General features: G+C 38.4%; 1 protein-coding gene across 5 annotated transcripts in view; it reads left to right on the top strand.

Annotated features, from left to right (window-relative positions):
* Positions 1-23250, top strand: part of rbm20 (RNA binding motif protein 20) — a 52720-nt gene extending 29470 nt beyond the window's left edge. For all 5 annotated transcript variants that reach the window (XM_084377732.1, XM_084377731.1, XM_084377730.1 and 2 more), the window contains 13 exons: positions 4870-5917; positions 6596-6660; positions 7002-7111; positions 8168-8268; positions 14216-14362; positions 15456-15587; positions 15668-15747; positions 16270-16987; positions 17076-17162; positions 17273-17870; positions 18338-18403; positions 19998-20119; positions 22195-23250. In XM_084377732.1, the coding sequence (XP_084233858.1) occupies positions 4870-5917; positions 6596-6660; positions 7002-7111; positions 8168-8268; positions 14216-14362; positions 15456-15587; positions 15668-15747; positions 16270-16987; positions 17076-17162; positions 17273-17870; positions 18338-18403; positions 19998-20119; positions 22195-22263 (3343 nt within the window). In that variant the 3' untranslated portion in view covers positions 22264-23250. The remainder of the gene's footprint in view (positions 1-4869; positions 5918-6595; positions 6661-7001; positions 7112-8167; positions 8269-14215; positions 14363-15455; positions 15588-15667; positions 15748-16269; positions 16988-17075; positions 17163-17272; positions 17871-18337; positions 18404-19997; positions 20120-22194) is intronic.
* The last annotated feature ends 251 nt before the right edge of the window (positions 23251-23501 follow it).

Here is a 23501-nt window from a genome sequence, read left to right as displayed (position 1 = left end):
CTAGACGGAGTTCCAATGCATAAGCCTACACATTATCACTAACAGCAGTGTAAACGTTTACAATTTCCCATGTTCTTTCAGTAGATACTTTGTAAAACCCGGACAAAGTAAGAAACATTTTTTTCTCACATCGCTGAGACAAAATGGGTGACCCTAATGAGAACAATCAATAAGAATACAATCTCACTCATGTCTCAGAGTTTAGTTTTTAGATTAAAGTTAGAAAACAGTAAAATGGACTCTTTCTAAGCCATTTGAGCTGCAGGTTAAAGCATTGTTAGATGTGAATAGGGTTGCAGCGGTATACTGGTATCAAGTTATACCACAGGGAATTGATGGTTACTATACCATGGACATTTGTGTGCCTACAATATTGAATTCTCAATTTTAGTATTATTTTAAAAGTTTATATCAAGTTTTATGTCTGTCAGACAGTTTGTAAAATTATAATAAAGCTTTTTATTCAACCAAAAACCCTTCTGTTTTCTTTTCTTTAAGGGTCATTGTAACTGAAAATACTACTACTACTAGTACTACTACTAATAATAATAATAATAATAATTGTGCCATAACATATATCGTAATCCCATTAAATTGTGGTACTTTTTTGAGATGGCTATCGTACTATTAAAATCTCATGCCGTTGCAACCCTAGCTGTGAAAATACAGTGGTCAGCACATGAGTCAAACGCAAATTACTTGGAATCGTCACAAATTGTACTTTAACATTGATGTCATACATTCACTAGAAATAGTTCATTTTTTTCTTTAATTAAACCTGTTTTATATGTTTTGTGTGCTTTTTAAATGTTTAATTGTGAAACAGAAACAGAAATACTTTGATTCACATACATTTGCAGATTTGTTGTAAATGACGACATAAAGCTATTTCTAAGACTTGAATACTGTGTTGCTATGACATGACTTTGACTTTGAGAGGCTATGTTTCAGCTATGAAAGGTTAACAGTAACAAATGCAAAATGGACTGGCATTATAATTGAAAAAGCTCTTTGGGATGTAACAATACAAGTGTGTAGCGAGATTGAAATAATGGGAACTTGCACCCTCTGAGGTCTCTAGTACAAGATAGAGATCTGTTGAATTGAATATTTGGTATATTGGTATATACCAAAATGGGTTTATACAGACATGTGGGTCTTTGTGTGCCCTCTTGAGATAATTCTTCTGTATGGAAGTAAAAGTATGTATTTTATGTATTTTGATTTACGCCAATGGGGACGTGTCCATGTGATGTGGCTGTCTGAGTCTTTCAAAATAAGATGATAAAATCACAGCGAGACACTGTGAGACTTTTCTTCATGATTTAATTAGCAAGCCGTTGTGTCTTGTCATCTTTATCTATAATCTCCTGTGTTACTTCCCTTCCACACCTGGTTGCAGTTTATTTGACACCTACTTTCCCTCTTTTCATCACAAGATTGGTCTGAAGTGTCTAGCACACTGTGCCAGCTGCCCAGGAGTCCATATTAGTCTATTAAGGACACTGTGTGTCAGGATGGCAGAGGGCAGCTCTAGTATTTATAGCTTTGAGTCATAAGCTGGAATGGTGTAAGTGTATATCTACATCAGCATGCCTGCTCACCTTAGTGTGTGTACAGGCGGCAGTGAAACTGGGGATTGTTAATTGTTTCAAAGTAAGTCACTTATCATAATTTAACTTGGGAACTCCTAAGACCATGGTACGTGACTTTGTATGAGTAAACAGCTTTTTCATGTTTTTGATATCGCATGTACCGCAAATATATCAAACCTAACCCGTGCAAAAACAATATTAATACCACAGTTTTGTATAAACCTTTTTTGAACAAAGTTACAAAGTGCTTTACTGGGAGAAGTGCAGACATAACAAACTGATTTAAATAGATTTTAAATATAATTTGACATAGCATTTTAATGTATTTTCAGCATTGGTCTTTCAATAATACTTTAACTGACTGACGTTGCCTAAATTAGTTTTTATAAAATCTGTGAAACAATGTCATCTATTATTTGTGAAATTTGACAACAGTAAGTGAAAGTGATAAACTGGTAAAAATCAATAAATTGTTTACGAAATTAGAAAAATAGAAGTTGTTATTTAAGAAGAAGACTTTTATATATGAAAAAGCAGCATCAGTGGATTTCATATCCACTGTTTCCTTAAAATATTAATATTTTTAGTATTTAGTCCATCGCAAAATTATCTTGTTATGTGTCCAGTTGCTTAAGGACTTCAGTCCAGTGTGTCAGACTGCTAACCAGTGAGGTTAAAGTCTGAACTGGTGAGCAGTCTGAATCACTGTCTCTTTCAAAATTGAATAAATATTATTATGGTCATAACTTTAATATAGAGTATAACTAGTAAATAGAACAAGTAAGCTGAAAGCAAAGTTATATCAAGCCATGTAGACCTGTGAACACGAAATCTGTTACCAGCTGACTTTATATTAATTTTGGATTATTTGATTCCATTACTGTTATTATTTTCCAGCCATTACACCACAGTGTGAAGTGTGTTTACATAACCTGCATTACAAAATCTTAAGTATGGTTGTGATATGATGAGTTTATGATGTGGCAATGTAATTGCAAGACAGTCCTAGAGGTGATAATCCTCCACAAGATTCAGTTGCATAGATTAATATTTGAAAATGTGTCTCAAACTTTTTGTTATATTCAAGGACAGCCACTACCTATTTTATATTCCGTCTCTCAACATGTGCAGTACAACCGTTTAAGCACGATCTTCGTAAACATGATCACAAGTAACTATGAATTCATTCCGTTGGTGTTTCTGCATACAAAACTTCACGGCTGATGTATCTTTGTCTTGAACAAATTGGGATTTCATCACGTCTAATCCAATTGGTCTGTCACCTTTCTGGGAGCTTGGGAGCAGTGGCTAGATAGGCCAGTGTCAAGTGCTTAGCATAGATGATGTGATGAATAGCTGAGTAGACTAAGTTTAGACAACATGTGAGAGCATTCATTGGAAATTGGAAGGAACAGCCCAGTCAAACAGGGTCAATATGCACTTGGGCAACCAACCTCTTGATATTTGACCCGTGCTCTATACAGCTGTCCCTCTTTACTTTCAACTACTATCACTTTATTAAAAAATGCTAAATGTTAAATAATCTTCCATATGTTGGTGAGAGCTAATTGAAATTTGCAGAGCTTCAAAAATTATTCTTTTTATATTATGTCACAGTCTCGTGTGTAAACAGCTAATTTGCTGGCTGAATGAAAATGTCCTCAATCTTCCAGGTAGCCTCTTTGATAATATATTTGTTATAGTGATGAAACTACATGCTTAAAGTAGTAAGAGCATAGATTGTATGACATGAAAGTTATTACCCACTAATTTACTTTGCATTGCCTTATAATATGTTAGCTCTGGTTTGAACAGATTATATCTCAGCAGTATTGGTAGCAAGAGGAATGAGACTGAATAGTGGAGCAGAGACAGTCTGTCCATGGTAAATGGGCCAGTCTAGTGATACAAGGTAGTTGTATAACTAGACTACTTATATCTATAGTCTGAGAGGAGAACTTAAGAATGAGTTGTCTCTCTAGATGTTCACTGACCTAATGGGTGAGTTTTCTTGTTAGTAAACTGGACAAACTTACTGTAGCTAATGGGAAGTGTAGTGACTTCTGTACACATTGCAAGTTGCATTAATTAACATTGGCTCAGTTTATAAACTGACATAATCATCTTTCCAAGCTACTTTCATCAGGCATGCAAGCAAAGGAAAATGCATTTTCTGACAATAAACAAAGACATTGTTAGGTTAGAGAACAACTTCATCAGTAGCGAACTGCTGTCTAATACCTCTTGGCAGGGATTATTTCCTTTGGTTTATCCTAAACCCAGCAGCACTGACAGACAGTTGATGGCTGTGCCCAACTGCCGGCCATCTGCTGGTCAATCACTTGTAAGACTCGCCTTGTTTGCTGATGCTAGCTGTGAGGAACGCAATTGTGTGAATATGGAGAGCAGCAGAAAATCAGTGCAGTACTGAGTAAATGTCTCTTTGTATTACCTAGTAATTCGTTTTTTTTCTGTGTAGTTTCTAATGTTAATGAGAGTAGCTAATGTAACGTAGCTGCTGGTGGTTACTAGTTAGCCTCATGTGAATGTTCGTTAACTCTATCTAACTGAACAAAAGTGGTCATTGTTAGGTAGTTTTGTAATAGTATACAATTTGCGTTGTTTGTACTATATTTACATAAAACATAAACACTTGTTCCAGGCAGCTAACCAGCATTACATTCTAAAAATGTATGCAGAGCCACAGTTATTACAGTGGTATTGCAGTAATTGTTATAACAGTGGGAACTTAGCTGTAGACAGAACAGCGTGAACAAAATCGCATAGGGACATTTATTGTATTAAGTGATTCTATATCCTGTTCAACCAGTAGTTATTTTTGAAAAAACAAAAGTCTTTGCCGTTACTTGCTGATTCTCAAAATAGACATGCATGGCTTGCATCTTAGTGTTGGCACCATTCAACCTCAGTCCCATTGGTCCCTACTGGCATTGTCTCTACATTCATCCAGTTTAGCTTGGCTGGATTCATGCAGCTGCGGCTGTATATTAAACTTGAGTGATAACGGTTTCTGGGCCGGTAACTCAGAACATCTGAGTTGCAGACAAGAAGCCACAGTGAAGTGAAGAGAAACCACAGAATTTAAAACAGCCAATTAAAGGCAGCTAGTCTGAACCCCACTTCAGGAGCATGCATGTGATAATGACACAAACATTAGAAGCTAACTTCTCAGCTATTGTGTTACATTTAATAAAGCCTGTGTATTTGTCCTTTGAGATTCATGAGGATTGTGATGTCTTCTTTTTCTCGATAGCATCAGTGCGGTGCCTGTCGACAGCGCCGATAAGAAGGGCTTCCAGGTGGGGGGCCAGCTGCAAGGTGTTGTGCAGGCGGGGTCTCAGCAGCAGAACCAGCAGCTCCTCCTGACACCAGCCAGCCTCCAGCTCGCACAGCTCCAGGCCCAACTTACCCTCCATCGCCTCAAGCTGGCTCAAGGGGGCAATACAGCCACTGCCGCCACTGTTCTCAATCAGGTTCTTTCCAATGTCGCGATGTCCCAACCCCTGTTCAATCAGCTGAGGACTTCGACTATGGTTGGGAACCCTCAGAGTGCATTCCCCACGGGAGTGCTAGGGTTTCCCTCCACAAATTCAGCCTTGGGGGCCTTGGTGGGTGGGGGTTTCAACCAAAACCCAGGGAATGTGAGACTGAACCATCCTGGTGGAGGTGGCACACTGGGCCAACAGGGTGCAGAGTATGGTAAAAAGTCAGGGTCAGCTTACCCCTCTGATACTGACAGGCGTCTTCAGTACAACTTAGTTGGGGGTACATCTCCAGCATCAGGAACTGCTGGTGATAGTCATTACTCAGCGATTAACTCTCAGGTAAAAAACATGAACAATGTTGGTTTTCAGAGAGATTTCTATGGGCATGATATGTTGGGGCAACAAACTGGGTTTAGTGTCAATGAGCAGAACATGAATGTTTATAACTCCACTGGGCATAAGGAGCAATGGAAAGGCCCCGCTAACCCGAGTCACACTGGAAAGATGGATATGGTTTCTAATGCTGCCAATGTGTGGACAGCAGCTGGGCAGCCAATTAGGCCCAGAACGGAGCTGTATAACCCAGAGGAGCCGACCCCTGACCCCAAATTCAATCCCAGTAGTGGGATTTCCTCTTTTGGTTCAAGTGGCACGCAGGGGTTTGGGGGCTACCAGGCCCTGCGTGGAAGTGAAGAAGCTCTATCTTCAGGTACCAGGACCCTTCAGCCTTACCAAGTCAATGATTACCACGCCGTCACACCCACTCAACTGCCACACCAATGTAGCATCTGTGACAAGAAGGTCTACAACCTTAAGGTCAGTGAACTCATCAATCAAAGCATAAATGCATGTATGTAAATGTATGAGGAGTTACTTGTAATTGTAACTGTGGCTGTAGAAGACTTGAAGATTAAGAAAATTATTGCATAGCACTAACCTCCCACTAAATAAAAAGTACTAATATGCATTTATATGCACTTATATGTTCCTACCTTCAGCACTTACATCATAGCACTTATGGAAGGTATCCTCGATAAATAGCACCTACTTTGCTCTGATGAGGGCTTGAATATTGTTTCTATCTTTTCTACTTTATCAACAGAGATATGTTGTGGTTTCTTTCTTGTGACAAATGTACTTATTGTAAGTCGCTTTGGACAAAAGCGTCTGCCAAATGCCCTAAATGTTAATGTAAAATTATTCACCTGCATATGTTACATTTGTCTGTCCACACTTGAATTAATAGACAGTAGAAAGTTTAACAAGCCATCCAATTCTCAAGTATTTTGTCTTTAAATAAAACAGGAGTAAGTGTATTTCAAATGTTTTGATTTGATGGGCAACCACAAACTAACTTGTTTCTTTACTACTCTCAGTCGTGAGCTTATACAAGGGGTATGATGGGAGGGCAAGCAGTGAGCCTCTGGTGTGTACAAGCCATTTGAATCTATGTTTGGATGGTGTGTGTGTGTGTGTGTGTGTGTTTGTTTTTAGGACTGGGACCAGCATGTGAAGGGAAAGCTACATCTGCAGAACCGAATGTTGTACACAAATGAAAGGTGGGTTATTTGGGACTCTATTATTAAATTGATTTGACAGAGTTTAAAGTAGGTTGTAATTGCTGTTTTACTACTGAAATACAATCACAGTTCTCAAAGCTCATGGCTTCTCATGGTTAAGTCTGTTTTTAATTGATTTTCAAACAATTTAAGGTAAAAATGTTTGTTCATATTGATGAGTTCAGAGAAAATATCTCTCTTGTTAGAAACATTTTGTTTTCCTTTTCCTCGCTCTATATACAGCTGTCTTAATGTTTCTATGAATATGAGCTCTGTCACAAGATATGCGTGAGCAAGGCAGGGGAGAGGCAGCTATAATCAGCCTTCAATGATTGTTGCAGCTCCGCAGCGGTATCAGCTGGAGCTGTTCACTACGGTGTCGGCAGGCCTTCTGATGGAGGTCTGAACACAGGAGGGACGAACTCCATGGTGTACTCTGCTCAAAGTCAAGGTAGGATAACCCATTAGCCACCATGAACGTCCTTGTTTACTAGCATTATTATGAGTGATGTTTTTCTCGTCGTTGGAATACGTGAAACGGAGTGATAGATGGAGGTCAGGGAGTATTTTTAGTTACATGAGGGTATGAGGCAGCATGTTTTTAGAACTTGACAGTGTATTTTGATACGTTGATGTATGCTGTTTGAAGAAAGGGATTTGAAATCCATAATATGGTGGACGAGAGCACCGATCCAAATCTTAAGTTGTACTTGTTGGGGGTGTATGCCTTTTGGTGCGCATATTATAAGAGTAAACCGTGGAGCTGATGACACATTTGAAGTACTTTTCTACACAGCAAATTGAGCACCTGTTTTCTCGGCGGGTCATTTGTGGACACGCCAGATGCCAAGAGAGCGAGGAAGTCATTGAACGTGACGAAACGTAACATGAATAAAAACTCCCATGATCCAGCACAACTTCACAACATCATCAAACTATGTTTTCATTGTTTTCATTGAGTGACCCCCAGCAGCAGAAATCACAAACCAGGCGTTTAAGTATTCATTTTTAAAAAAGGATGCAGTTAACAGCTATAAATGACATGGGAAAATTGTGTCAGATTTTCAGCGACTAAATAGACAGCTGTTGTAGAAAGCCAGCACCTTGGGCCATTGTAGAGAAATCCTGAAGCCATATCATTATAATTACAGCACATTCAGCATATTCTATGTTCAGGAAATCTTCGCTGGAACAAACCACAGAGTGTATCTGAGAACCTGACAGTATATTGATATCACAGTAGAGGATGACCACTCTTACCAGATGTCAGTTCTAAGCACCGATGCATGTTTGTGCTGCATCTATAATTCCAACATAGTGTTTTCAAATGCATAATTATACAAAAGTTAGACAACTAAAAAGTGAAAAATCAAGTAATGATTTCGATTGATACAGATTTTAGGTCACATTTAACACATTGAACCAGAAAGTCAAAAAATGTCTTTCCCTCTCACTTGGTTTGCTGCATGAATACATTTTAAATCAAGATTTCAAATTGTTTCCACAGATGCATCTTCAGGAGCCAATACACCATACTTACCAGCTCCAGCCATGAAGACTTACCCCATGTCAGACACAGGATTTGCCCCACACCAGCCAGAGTCAAAGGTCAGACAAATGTATGGATGTTTTCTCAGGATAGTGATGACGTGGTAAAGGACAGTCACCATCCTGGATTGATGACATTACATAACAGGAATCTAGCTATACCTTGATTATATCTTGTATCATGAAAATGTTCAAAGTGATGAATTATAAATATTTGACTAATATCAGTAACGATCAATAATAGACTTGGATGGTGCTGGCTAGTTTCATTAGTGTTCTTTAGTGCAGAGTATGTTTGTCAGACTGATGATATGGTATTATACTTGTCTAATTACGCACTACATTTCTTGTAAATAGGCTGTTCCCTTCATATTTTCCTATGAGTTCAGAACAAAGGAACAAATGTTTTTTTTTTTTATCAAAACAAGAAGTAGCAAGAGAAATAACAACAGGCAAGTACATTACTGTCCAACATTTCATTTAGAAATGAATACCAAAATGCAATGAACTAAAAACATAATAGATAAAAAGTAAACTGATCATGATTAAGATTAAAATAATTAAAATACATTTTAAAAATGAATGAGTTTCTCTGCTTTTCACAGGGGTTCCCCAATTATCATATTTAAGTTTTCTTTTCGTTATTTGCGTGTTAATGTCCAGCTCAAATACACAGTTCTCATCGCTACAGATTTTGTAGCTTAGCAGCAGGAAAAAGCGTACAAGGTGCGTAATGAATTGGCCCTCAATGTATTATGTATCGTGAATGGACCCATATCGCCTTGTTGACAGCTGCTGGGGCCCGACAGCAGGCCCCGCTGGACTTGACAACTCGTTCCCACTCAACTGTATAGCCTGGCAATTAAAACGTTGGCTAGAAACTGTGAGATTTTTTTTATATAATCGTATTTCACCACTTAATGACTGCCCAACTATTTGATTTGTGAAATGCGGATATTTGCCAAAATAGCTTCTCTATTGAGGATGTTTGTATAGCATGTGTCAAGTTATCCATACCTTGTCATTTTAGTACATTTTCTATGCTGCACTGTCAGACATTCTGCTGCTAATAACAATTACTGATTTATCGGTTCCATTTTAGGTGGGAACACATGTTCACATTCACAAGTGCGTCCTACTATAAAAATGTCTTAAACGGACTCAACTCGGCCGTGTCGTTAATTGTGTGCCTTTCAGAACAGAAACTGTTTCATGTTAACTGCAGCAGCTGTCTACACAAGCTCTGCAGAGGCCCATGCTCCAACTACATTGCACACATGTCCTGTAACTGCAGAGTGAACTGAAAGTGTTTATTTGCACGGCAGAAATCTTTTTTTTTTACTCTACTCACACGTGATGAAGTCGTCTACGAATATAACTCCTGCTCCTGCTACACTGATGGAGGATTTGAATAGGCTGCTGAAGAGCTACTGCAGTAACACTCGTAGGACATGACACAGTAAAACGAAATCATTAGTAATAGTGGGACACCAACAACATTTATGGGGACAATAAAAATAACAAGCATTAGTTCAGAATGTTTTATCTGTATTGTAAAGACAGGAGCATATTTATCAATGACTAAACATTTATTTTACAAGTCCTGTTAATTGTATTAAAACAGGGAATAATAAAAGGTAAATTACTTTTTCTTCAGCTAAGATTTATTAGGAGTATATGAAAACGTATCTGTAACTACTTGCTGCCGTAGTCAGTGTGCCTGTTCAATAGTGCTGGACATTGACTGGTTGACTAGGGTTGAAAAACAGCAGCTGTTGACGGTCGTCCATCATGAAAGAAGGTCTCTTGAAAAGCACATTGCAGATGATGAGCGAGGTGAAAACTTGCCCCGGCAAACCAGGGGAAAGCCTAATTTGTTGCCCAGCGAGCAGCTTTCAACAGTTAGCAGGCATTAATACGCACTCAATGCTGGAGCACATACCTGTACACAGACACATACTGTACACACTTGTACAGTGTGTACAGTATGTGTCTGTGTACAGGTATGTGCTTGTACCAGCTTACTATGTAATTGAAAGACTTTAAATGTTTTGTCAGTCAGTTTATAATCAGTTGTCCTGTATTTCAGCAGGATGTATTTTGTTATGTTTGGACATTTTAGGACTTTTGCAGAAATATAAAATAATGTGCACTTTATATAGTGTAACTCGACTGCACAGAATATAAATAAACATTTATACAGACAAACAATAATAAAAGCTCAAAGGTATAGTGAAAAATACATTGTTTAGTGAAGAGTAAGATTAAAAAAAATATACAGGACAGTTTGGGCTCCATAAAGAAATGTTCCAGATTCTCAGGCCATGTTGTTTAAACTCCATCCATCACTATAAAACTTTATTGTGTACGCCATTTGTTCTTTTCTTCATTGCCAGGGGAACCTATTCAACAGGAGCCAAGACTCTGTGCTGTGAAAGTCATATGCGTCATTGGTTGGTTATTGACAACAGGATTTATTGTATCAGCCCAAAAATATTTACGGGCTGTGCTACATGAGCTAATGTTAGTTGCCATAAACACACACCTGTCTAAGCAGAACAGGTGGAGTTTTACTGTTCTTAATTCCGTGTTTTGAACAGAGAGTCACACAAATGCACCGTACTGCCACATGTGATGATAATTTGAGAACTTATTTTCTGTATGATAAGTTTGATTGGTGATTGTACACATTGATAATAAAAAAGGAAACATTTTAAATAAGATTTGTAGAAACTTAGTAGAAAATTGTAGAAATCAAAGAGAAACCTCTTTGTAAAGCGACATTGAAGAAACATTTCTATTAAATACATTTTTCAATCAACATAAAGTAAAGCAATTGTTACAATCTGTATGAAAATGCCAAACACCCATATTTGCATAACCACATGCATGCATGCTTACACATACATAGCCGTCCTGTTGTCCAGCAGCCCAGCTTGAAGTTACACAGTAGCTTCATGTGATAACATAACTCAAACGGAGATAAACACAGGATTACAGCTAACTGCTGTTAGGAGCACAGACCTTAAGACCCCCGGGTCACACCCCCAGGCGGTGGTATAAAGTTTCAGACTGTTGAGAGACTGTTAAAGCGATCTGAGGGATCAGCGTGCGAGCGCTCTGCATCGGAACGTGGAGAGAAACTGTGAAACCAGACTGGCCATCTCCCTGGATCCTCCAACATGGGTTCTGCTTTGCACAAATAAACAGACATGTCCTTGAGTGAGATGCCAGCTTATGTCAGTCAGCATGCTGTCAATGAGAAACAGCAGATCGCCGTGTGAAATGGTTGTTATCTTTTACACCATTCTGCCCTAACTTGGTAGGTCATAGTGTTGAGAGTGTGAAGTTTTCAGCAACAGAACATAACGCTGAACACACTGTGGCAGGTGAAACCAGTACCTCTGTTGAATGTAGTGAAGGGTGCAAATTGTTTGATCAGTGATTTATGAGTAAATATGGGGAAAATTCAGTGTTTTTAATAATTGTTTAGTTTAGGATTAACTTCAACTCAAAGGGGTTTAGTTACACAAGGTACCATCATAGCTAATTACCAGCTCAATTTAATTTTTCTTTACCATTTTTTGGTGCAGTCCAAGGCAAAGTAGCTTCAGAATGACAAAGTATTCCCTCTCATGTATTTCTTTATGTAGTTGTGTTTTTAAATTAATTATTAGAATCAAGCTGTAGCGAATGTTAGTGCCTAACCTTTTGTGCAAGTGACTCAAAACCTCCTTAAACAGTGGCATTGTTAGGCTAAGATACAGTTGTAACTGAAAATGTAACTTCATCTGGAAGTTTTGTTTTTGTTGGTCTATCAATTGAAAGTCCCATTTGCAAAAGCAATCACTTAAGGAGGCCCTGGCAGTGTAGGTCCTCCTTGTGAGTATGCAATGACATGACAACACTCTGCGCCTCTGGTTTGCGGTCAACAGAAATTGCTACTGTTTAAATCCTCAGCCAACCTTGACAGTGATATCAATGCTGTGGTCAAACTGTCTGGCCAGTCAGACACAGACGACATTTTACAGGTCAGACATTAGTGAGTGCAGTGAGCAAGACTCTTGTTCTCTCTTAATATCCCAAGGACATAAACTCCCGTCTATTCTTGGATGTGTTTATTGAGCCAACCTGCATTGACCTTTATGTATTCTGATGCTGTGGCTGTGGCACTGGCACTTCATGGAGCTGTTAATAGAATTATCACTCATATCTGAAGCTGTTGATGTCAGCTTGCTGGCCAGAAATCATTAAGTTGTGTCATAGAAATTCAGTTATTAGTCATCCAGATCATCTTTTGATTGTGGTTGTATGAACAGTAATATGGCCTTTCTGCCATTTGTGAATAGATAAAGTCTGATGTGTAAAAGAGTTGTATCATTATCCAAAATTGCTGTTTTAAAGGAAAGTATGAGTCTTCAGTTGAAGAACTACTTTATCTGTATTGTTATCAGTCAGGTTTTTGTGAGACACAGCCACTTGTTATTTATGGATTATTTCGGATTAGGCCTTCATGTATGTTTTGACTACTGATACACTTGCCTCTGATTATGTTTCAACATGCATAGTAAAGTGACTTTGAGACTGTAAAAGTTTCCTCCACGCCTTTATTCATGCTACACTTGCTGGCTATTGGACCCGGTGTGAAGTGTCTGTTAGGATTGGGTTTTCCCTGAACAAATTCCCTGTAAAAACAGAGACCCTGGCTGCTGGTCCGAGTTGGAATAAGGATCCCAGTCTATCCCACACATGGAACTGTCTGTCATGTCTATCAGCCAGAGAAGCAGGAAGAGGAGGAGGGGCACTGTAAAAACTGCAGCTGCAGCACAATAGTTGCAGAAATAAGACTCCCTGATATGACAAGCTGAATTTACTACCGCAGTGATATTAAAAGAGGTGTCAAGCGGTATGTCCACTGGCTGGTTTGGTGATGAATAAAGATAAACACATTAAACTTGAAAGGGGTTCTTGCCTTTGTGTTTTTAAAGTTGCAATATGCAGAAGGTAAACTGTTCAGCAGAACAATTAACCTGAACAACATACAGAGCCCCTTCTATGGGGAAGTTATATACTTCTTAAGGTTATCTTATAGATAGAGGCTGAAAAAAAAAGAATGGATTAATAATAAGAAATCTGACAGAGAAACAAATTAAAGAAAAAAATCTTCATCTGCCTTACAAATGAAGCTATAAAAGTAAACAATGATAATCATAATAAATCAATAGATTCAGAAATAGTAATAATAAAATGTGTAGAACCAAAACAGATTAAATTACCAACATCTTGTCTGTATTGTCTCTATGCAGCCCACTGTGTGTCTCCATGAAGAAAAGTATAATAAACCGGTCATCTACCCACTTTTCTTCAGATGAAAAGGGGGGTAGACAAAGGGACAGCCTGGCAGCCTACAGGGATTTGTGTCAAATGTGTGAAATGTCTGGGGACAGTCAGCTGACAAGTCTGTAAATCCAAACAAGAAAACTTTCATTATCACTGCTGCACTACTGCCAAGGAACTATTAATAGATGCAATGAGGTGGGCTGTATCAAGGAGGGAAAATGACATGACATCCTGTGTGATAGTGTTTCACTGATGTTAGACAGACTAGTCTCACATATTGTTCAAAGATCACACACACACTTTATCTAGTATGTCACCCATTTACAAATAGACAAGGAGTCAGTGTGGTTGGAGAAGTTAGCTTACAAATCTGACGAGTCGCTGACCAATGACAGCTGGGTTTAAAAGTCCTGTCCTCGTTATAGGGTTGGCAGGTTTTGCCACTACAGTTAAGAAAGATATAAAACCAGATGACTAGCCCAGTAAATACTGGTAATGTTGTTAATGTCATTTTACTGTGAGGAGGATAAAGTTTCTTGATTTAGTGGAAAGGCTGGACTCAATTCAAATTCAAAAAAGATATTCAATACATTGAAGACACTGATCCATGCAGAATTTTAAACAATACTCGCAGTTGCTCTAAGTTTGTATTTTTTGTTATCTGCAGACATTTCCACCGAGAAAGGCAACTGTAGGGCGAGTCATTCACATCTGCAACCTTCCTGAAGGCAGCTGCACAGAGAATGATGTCATCAACCTGGGACTACCATTTGGCAAAGTTACCAACTACATCCTCATGCGCTCAACCCATCAGGTAACAGGACATTATTATTTATAGATTATTTGTGACTCAAGTTTATCGCTCAATATTTTCATTTTCTAATGTACTTTCTTGGATATCATGTCACCAAAAGTCATACTTGAGTAAAAGTAAAATATTGTGTTGAAATATTTCTAACTTATAAAAGTGAAAGTTATTCAAACAAATAGTACTCGAGTCTTTTTAAGTGAAAATAATTATCTGGCCATACATGTGCTTAAGTATCAAAAGTAAACATAAATTATACATATATTTACATGTGTGTATATACAGTTTACTGTCGGTTGACTCATTATTGCATGAGATAATAGGAATCAGTGTTTTCTCATACCATTACTGATAAAATAATTAAATTAAGGATGTGCTACTTTGGCACTGATGCAGCATGCAAATCTGCAAATTAACTAGTAACTAAAGTTATCAAGTAGATGGAGTAAAGTAAAAGTACAACATTTATTTATTTTAAAGTTAACCAACTTGAAAATAAACACCATAAGTGTCCGGGGTAACAGCTGCTTGTCAGACCTACAGTAGGTCTATGGCCGTTAATTGGTTCAAACTAAAAGTCTTGCTCTGTGTGTGTGTGTTTGCAGAGACCTCTGTTCTGATGAGCTCCTGATGATCATGTGAATATTTAGCTTGAAAGAAATTTGCCAAAAAGCAAATCACCAAATAATCTATGTGCATTTTTATGATTATCAACAGCTTTTCTGTGCTGCAGCTGTTATGTGATATTATGTACTTTGTCATAACTTACTGGCTGTTTAACTACTAGTACATGACAGCTCACTCAGGCTCCCAGGTTTCAGTTATCAGAACTCAGCTGCAACATGAAGATCACCCCTATCAAATTTAAAGCATTCCTACCAAAATCATGGGATTGGTTGCAGGGACTAAAGCGATGGTTCTTGCGATTTATTATGGTCATGAAATGTGATAACTCGTAATGATGATTTTCAAAGATTTGCCTGCATCCCAGTCTGACATATGAGATGTGAAATATGTTTGTGCAGATGTCCTGCAAGGAAGACCATATAACTGTCAGAGGGGGATTATTGTTTACAGCAACTTTGTGTTCTCCCATCAGGCATTTCTGGAGATGGCGTATGTTGAAGCAGCTCAGGCCATGGTTCAATACTACCAACTCACTCCAGCTATGATTAACAATCAGAAGCTTCTCATACGAATGTCTAAGAGGTACAAGGAGCTTCAGCTCAAGGTATGACTAAGATCAAAGTAAACAGCAGGTTATAGGCCATAATAGCCAATTACTTAACTTGAATTTCTTTTTCTGTGTAGAAACCAGGTAAAGATGTTCAGTCAATCATCCAGGATATCAGCTGTCAGCGGGAGCGGGATGAGATGCAAGAACTTGAACAGTAAAGAAACTCTTCATTCTCCCTCTAGTCTCAAATGCGTCTGTGTGATCTGGCTGGCGTGTGCATTTGCTTTGAAAGAAAGTTGAAAGAATGTTTTTCTTTTTTTTATTAATGTGTCTATTTGTGACTATGTAAGATTAATAACTGTAATAGGACGATGGTGAAACATATAAACTTTAACTTAATGCCGTGCTGTACCGCCAGACTACAGACCCCTCAATTCATCCTCAGCAATCTGCCATAAAAGAGTCTTATCTCATCTAACCATGATAAGTCGGACTCAGACCCACTGACAGCCATTAAGAATAACTATAATTATTACACAGAAAGAACCAATCTTCTCACTGATGGTCTAATTTACCTTTATAGGTCATAACGAGGCATCAGTATTAAATTGAGACTGTTTCATAACTAGTTAAAAGTTTCTTGTAATACATTTAAGTTGAATCAGTGTTAGATTTCGGATAGAAGTTTGTGCTTTAGAAAATGTTTCCATCTAATCTACCTATCATATCCCTCCAGCTACATGCCAGAGAGAGCACGCTCCCGCAGCCCTATCAGCCGCTCTCTGAGTCCTCATTCCCACAGCCCCAGTTTTACATCATGCAGCTCAGCCCACAGCCCCCAGGGGGCACCGTGCAGAGGTCCGGAGAGAGGCAGCAATGGCATGGGCCCCCGCAGAGGCTCTTGGGATTGGTCAACACACATAAGAAGGGGTGAAGACGAAAGGGAGAGGGATGACCCATGGAGAAACGGGGGCAGCGTGGATGACGATCGGCCTAATGGACGGGCAGCCGACCGTCGGAAGGCTTACCAGAAACCCTTGGATCATGTCAGCTCAAGATCTGCAGATGAACGAGGAGGAGGAGGTGGAGGAGGTGGAGGTGGTGAAGGGATGAGGGCCAACAGAGACTGGCACCCACGAGGCAGCCCTCAAGGCATGTCCTTCAACTCTTACAGAAACATGGAGGACGACTTCTACATGAAGGAACAAATGTACAAGTCTGACAAGCCGCCCAGACCTCCATACCAAAGGCACGATGCAAAGTCAAAGAGAAGGGATGGTGGTGACTACCACAGTAGATCAAGGCATTCAGAGTTTGAGGTGACTGAGGAGCCACTGCGCAGAACCCTGGAAGACAAGAGACAGGCGTCACCAGGCAGGGACAGGAGCAGGAAGACAAGCAGGAGGCACACCACTGCAGAAAAACATGACGGGGAAAATGCTGCTAAAAACTCTGTGAGTAACTCATGTAAATGTGCATTATTCTTCTATACCTGCTTGACATAGCATATCCTTGCAGCTGCTAAGTAATTTCTTTTCCCAGGATCGCCAGTCAAAAGAAAAGTCTGTGTCACCTCATCGAAGCAACAAGCCAAAAGAGGCGACAGAATGTAGTCAAGATAGAGACACTGTAAGTGAGCATTTTGATCTTTATTATACATACAACTGTAAAGTTGCAGGATACTGCTACTGTATTTGGAAAAGAGTATTTATAATTCTTTTCTTGATCCATTTGTGTAGGTGAAGGAGTGGGAAAGTGGAGATGACACTGATGGAGAGTGTTGGTATCCTAAGAACATGGAGGAACTGGTCACTGTTGATGAAGTGGGTGGAGAGGATGATTCCATTATTGAGCCAGATCTTCCTGAGCTGGAAAAGTATGTGTCTTGCCCCAAAGAGTCTGCAGAAGAAGAAGTTGTAGAGGAGCATATATTACCAGCTTCCTCCTCCTCCTTGGAGGTGCAGGAGACATCTAACGAGAAGTCTAACCAGGACAAGTTCTGTGAGGATGTTGGACACCAGGCAGAAACATCTGCAACTGTGAAACCAGAGAATGTTCTGACTACAATGAGTCCTGAAGACCAGAAACTCCAATCGCCCCAGTGTCCAGTGGCTCCTGCGCTACCATTACCTAACCTTAATGATTTCCCCAGTGAGGAGTTCAAGGCTGCGCTGGAGGAGACATGTTTAGAGGAAAATGCAACCAAAAGTGGGCCATCGGAGGAGTCAATGGAAAATCACATTTGTGCATCAAAGGACAGCAAAACCGTGGAAGTGGGACAGGTCACAGAAACGGTCAATAATGGGGTTCAGCACAAGGATGACAGTCTTAAAAAAGGTGCATTTCAACAGAGAAGTCAAATGTTTGCCATACATTATATTACATGACTTTAAGCATCCTGACAGTCTAATCCAATAGGATATATTAGGCTATTATTCAATTAGTCAATTGTCAAAAAATGTGCAACTATTTTGTTCATCTATTAATTCAATTATTAATGTTTCTACCAAAAATGCATTCTGAAGTTCAAAGAGGAAGTTGATTCATTTCAAATGTACAGTTTTTATAACACCAGAGTCCCTCTGTGTTTTCTTTGTTGAGCTGCGGTGGAGGGATAGTAAGAAAAAAAAGGGGGAATTTTTTAACAAAAAACTGTGGAAGATTAACTTACTTTGACTTATTCAGACTGTTGAAGCCTCATATAAGCTTCAGCTGAAGTTTAGATTGTATCTTGTGAGAATGAAGGCATATGTGGCAAGGTTTTGTTTATCCTGCCTTTCTCATAATTTCTACATCTTTTACAGAGATTGAGGCCCCCTCGCCATCTCCTGAGCAAGACAAAGCTGTCAGTGAACACAGCATTCCTTTGGGTAAGCATTTCAAGTTTTATTATCACCATGACTAACTTGAAATGTTGTGAAATGCACTGAGAATAAATCAAAGTTTAGGATCTCAAATATAGTTTGTATAGTTCTCATTTTGACAGCAAATTTCAGGTTATGTAGTAAACATTCAACCGCAACAATAATGATTAAAACTAATAATGAAACGATCAGATTTCTCTGGCTGGATTAAAACCAGTCCAAGAGTCCTTCAACTGGTCTATATTTAATCGTCGACACAGATACAGGTTCATGGAGTCTTGAGCCTGCGGTCTTAGTCCTAAAGATAAAGTGTTGTCATGCACACCATTAATAAGTGCACTGACAACCTGTTGCATTAACACTCTAATTGACTGGAATTGCTTCGCCACTTGCTGACCTATTTCGATGAGCAGGTTGTGAAATGTTCCCCAGGGAGATGAGTATTTATATTGTCATTAGGGCTAGAATGACACCGCTGAGCACATGGCCGGTGCTGGACCTGCTGCATGGAGACTGACATAAGCCGTGGTGCAGTGTAACAACATTGGACCACAGTGCAGACACGAGAGCGTGGCTATTTCTGTTGTATGATGCCCAGCAAAATGTGTGTGTGTCCAGAAGAAACTATATCCAGAGGCTAAGACTAATATAAGGTTGATGAGTCATCTGGTTGTTGTTGTTGCCATTTAGTTAATTTTTTTTACGCCTGATGTTGAAATGTACCTTTGTACTCACCTGAACTAGAATAACATGTTGTTGTTCACACATACTTGTTTTTACTCTCTAATTTTGTGTAATCAGTTGTGTAAAAGTGTAGTTGTACTAAAATGCACACAGTGTGCACACTTAGTGGACTCTCTTGGTCTGTAGATACACTACCTAAAATGTTTTGTGTGTGTGTGTGTGTGTGTGTGAGAGAGAGAGAGGGTATTCATGTTACCAGCATAAGCCATTAAGTAGGAGAACAGTGTCCCATCCTCTTTTATTCATTATACATAGAAGAAAATAAAAAAGTGGTGATTTTTTTTACACTTTTCATGTGGAGATACATTTCATTTCATGTGTTCAGCATTTCTAAATGTTTTTTAGGACTATAAAATTCCATTTTAGTTGTATTTCATAACTTAGTGACATAAAACGCTAAAGTAAAAAAAAAAGTAAAGAAAATAGTTTTAATTTGGTTGAATCTTTTTCAGTGATTTATGTTGTCCCTTTTCTCATTCTGATAGATTTTTCTTTCATTTAAAACACTTTTTGTTGACTAGAATCAATCAAAGTGGCCCTGAAGAGAGTGGTGCAGTGTGGGGTGCACCTGTAGAGGTTACAGTACTCGTCATTGATAGAGGCTTTGTTTAGTTTGTGTCATTGTTGAAAGAAAATACTGAGACTGACAAAAATGTAAATAAGTGGTAAAACAAACATATACATTACATAAATTAATTTATTAAATAAATATTTTTACTTTCAAAATTTGGATTAATTTACAAATGCGTCTTTTTCGCTTTTTACTATCACTGTAAAAATCCTTTCTGAGAACCTTCATCTGTCGGATGCTGATTTTTGGGGCTGAGTTCTAATTATTATGTTCACTGTCTGATAGGAGTTGAGTTCATCGTACCACGGACCGGCTTCTTCTGTAAACTGTGCGGACTGTTCTACACCAGCGAGGACACTGCAAAGACCTCTCACTGCCGCAGCACTGTCCACTACAGGAACCTACAGGTACACACTGCACTGCAACACACACGGTTTTCAGGTGATGTTGATCATGGCAAGAAGAATTAAAATGAGAAAATGGAATTATACATTTCCTCATTTTATTTATTCTTCCCTCCCTAAATTCCTGAATTATATGAGCATGCTAACCCCCACTAAGGCCAATGTGTACTGTACGTACATGTACAACATGTCTGCCTGTGCATTTGCTTTGATACTGCTGGTGTGGTCCAGAGTCAGTGTGGTCTGGTAGAAACATTTTATACACCACCTGTTGCTGGTTTGAATGTCCTCACACTCAGAGAGATCATACATGTTATGTTATTTCTTTGCCTTTCTTCTGATGTTCGTCTTATATGGGGGATTACATTTTTTTTCTGAACAGAACCACAAAATGCAGTGAAACTTTACGACCTCTCTGTTAGCGACATGAGGGTCATTTTAGCGTACAAACATTAAACTGACTATTTTATTCACAAAGCAAACATTCCAATATGCTCCTGGTGTATTTTGGTTGCTGAGTTGTTTTATATTTTGTACCTAAATCCTTTTCCTGCTAAACTGTAATTTGGAAGTTTGCCTAATAGTGCGAAAACAATTAGTTAAACATTTGACAGTCGGCTGAAAATCTATATTATTAATATTAATTTTAATAATTGATTAACTTTTTGATCGTTTGAAGGAATACACCAAAAATTCACTGTTTTCGTTTTCTCACACCTATATGATCTTAATGAATTTAAATGACATTTTATAGGTTTTTTATAACCTAAGCTGCCTGTAGTGGGGACAGGGTTGGCCTTCTAGAGGAAAATTAGAAATTTATTTCAAAAAGCTAAAATATAAATTGCTGTTTATGCTGTTTTATTATTATTTTTAGGTAAAAATGCTCTTTAAATATCTAGGATCCCTAATCGTTAATTCCTTTTCAAGATTCAAGTGACACGCCCAGGAAGTCGGTCAATTAAGGAAACTCGGGATCCGAGTTTTGTGGATAATATTATACAGTAGTTGTTTGCTTTGTTTCGCCCACCATCACCTTTCAGATCTGCCCCCCCCCCCAAGAAAAAACATTTGGGCCCCAATAGACTGAACAGTTAATTGAAAATAATCAACAGATCAATCAAAAACACAGGAATTCGATCAGATGGGCCAAAACAAACTCAGACAAAAGCAAAAATGTATACTGACACACTCTAGCACACATACACGCACGAACATAGACTTTGCATATAAACTTGCGACTGTATTAGGTTTCTCATTATTGACCATTCAGTGCCAAGCCGTCTTGCATTTCTCCCCGTCCCCGACAGCACAGCTGAGGCAAGGCGGAGGAGCAGCAATTCCCTGACATGGATTACATTCCAGGAAGAAAAAAACCTGTTTTAAACAGTTGTGCTGTCCGTCAAAGCTGTGCATGTGTGTGTGTGGGTGTGGGTGTGGGTGTGTGTGTGTTTAATATTTTTTTATTAGTTTTTATTCTTTTTTGACCGCAGATTTATGTTTAACTCTACTTTCATCTATATAGTCTAACTTCAACACATAATAAAGTTTGTTGTTCTGAATTTGTTTCTGCATTTTAAGATAAGACCAGAATATATGAATTTACAGATATCTTTCAGGTTTTAAATAATGTCAGTTTAGTTTCAGTGTGGCAACCGCTGTACTAAATAAAAAGATGTGGAAGAAAGAAAGACAAACTCCGACTGTGCGAGGCTTCCATTCTCATACACAGTATTTGAGTCAACTAAAGGGATACGGTTTCACCAACATGACTCTTTGGTCTTAATGCTGATATTTTTCCGACTGAAGCTGGTAGTTCTTAGCTGCTGATATTAATTAATTATTAAATAATTTGTTAATTATAATGTGTCACATTATAATCGCCTTTGTAGGAAATCCTTTAATAGTCTTGAGGTGGATGTGATGATGACATTGTTATAGAGGTCTTGGTTTAGTTATAATTTGGAGAAAAAAATATTACTTTGTAGTCAAATAATAATTCACATACAATTATATATATAACTAAATTTTTTGCGATTGTACATTTTTTCTTATTCCTTTCTTCCATTTGTCCACAGAAGTACCTGTCCCAGCTGGCAGAGGAGAGTCTGTCGGGTGCACTTGCTGAACCTTCAGCTGCACAGTGACAGCCGCTTGACCTGTCACGTGTTGTTCAGCGAACAGCAGAGGAGAGAGTCATGTATGTGTGATGTTGGTGCAAGGCTATGGACAACCACAGCATGGATATGTGACACATGGAAGCTAGAGAATGTAAGCAATTGTGCTGGTTTTGATATTTTGGGAGAAGGGATGCTTGGATGTCTTGAACAGACAACCTTAGCCGTAGATGCTCTTGTACAGACCTGAAGCATTATGTATAGTGAAGCTACAATATTTAATTTTATTATTTGGTTTTTAAATTTTCTTACAATTTAGTTCATTGGATTGTGTGTGATTACATGTACTTGTTTATGTTTTTGGAATGGGAATGTATTTACAATTATTTCTAAGTACCGAGAAGGCAAACGTTATCAGTATGGGCTTATGTCAGTCCATTAGCTGAGTTTAAATCAATTTTAACAACAATACAATAATACATTTAAAGCTACAAAATGACTTGAAATATGTGCCAAGGAATGTTTTTACTCAGTTAAAGAACTGAGGCTGATTCTCAGGTTTGTTGTATTTGTTGAACAGATTTTAATGTTTAGCTCAGAACACAACATTTACATTTTTATTTATACTTGGGGCTTTAAAGGCTCTTGCTGTTTTTCTTTAATCTTGTGCCGGTGCACTACAGTATTTTTCTGTCAGGTTAAAATGTAAATCATTTGGATTAATAATGATGCAACTATGCAAAAGATGTTTGTAGTTTCATGTTGGATTTAATTCATAAGACGATCACAGTCATATTTACCAACATATGCGATGCCTTAAATATTGAAGACCTTAAACCGGACCACATGTTTAACTTAACATGCAATGTTTCATGTTACAGTGACTTGTTCAAAAGGATTATCAAGCCAGAACTTGTTTTTGTATACTGTGAATACTGTGACTTCAACAATAGTTGTTTTATTTTATTTTCATAAGTTTTTTGATGCAGCAAAACTTGAATAAACGTTTTAAACTTGTTTCAAAGGGTACTTTGTTTTTCAAAAGAGTATCATGTCTAACATATTGCATATTCTGTGTGGTGTAATGTAATACAGTCATGAACACCACCCACGGACAGGGTACAGTACACCATCCATCCATCGCTTTTCTGCACCATGACCATGACTTGAGTGCATGAGTTGTAGAAGAGCTCCCCCAAGTGATGAGGCAAAAAAACACCCGGGTGCAAAAAGTTAATCAGATAAATATATTTGTTAAACTCGGTTTG

The sequence above is a fragment of the Pagrus pagrus genome, assembly GCF_965226575.1.
Source record: "Pagrus pagrus genome assembly, chromosome: 2".
Lineage (NCBI taxonomy): Eukaryota > Metazoa > Chordata > Actinopteri > Spariformes > Sparidae > Pagrus > Pagrus pagrus.
Note: the sequence above shows the minus strand (reverse complement) of the source record. Positions and strands in the feature narration are given on the sequence as shown.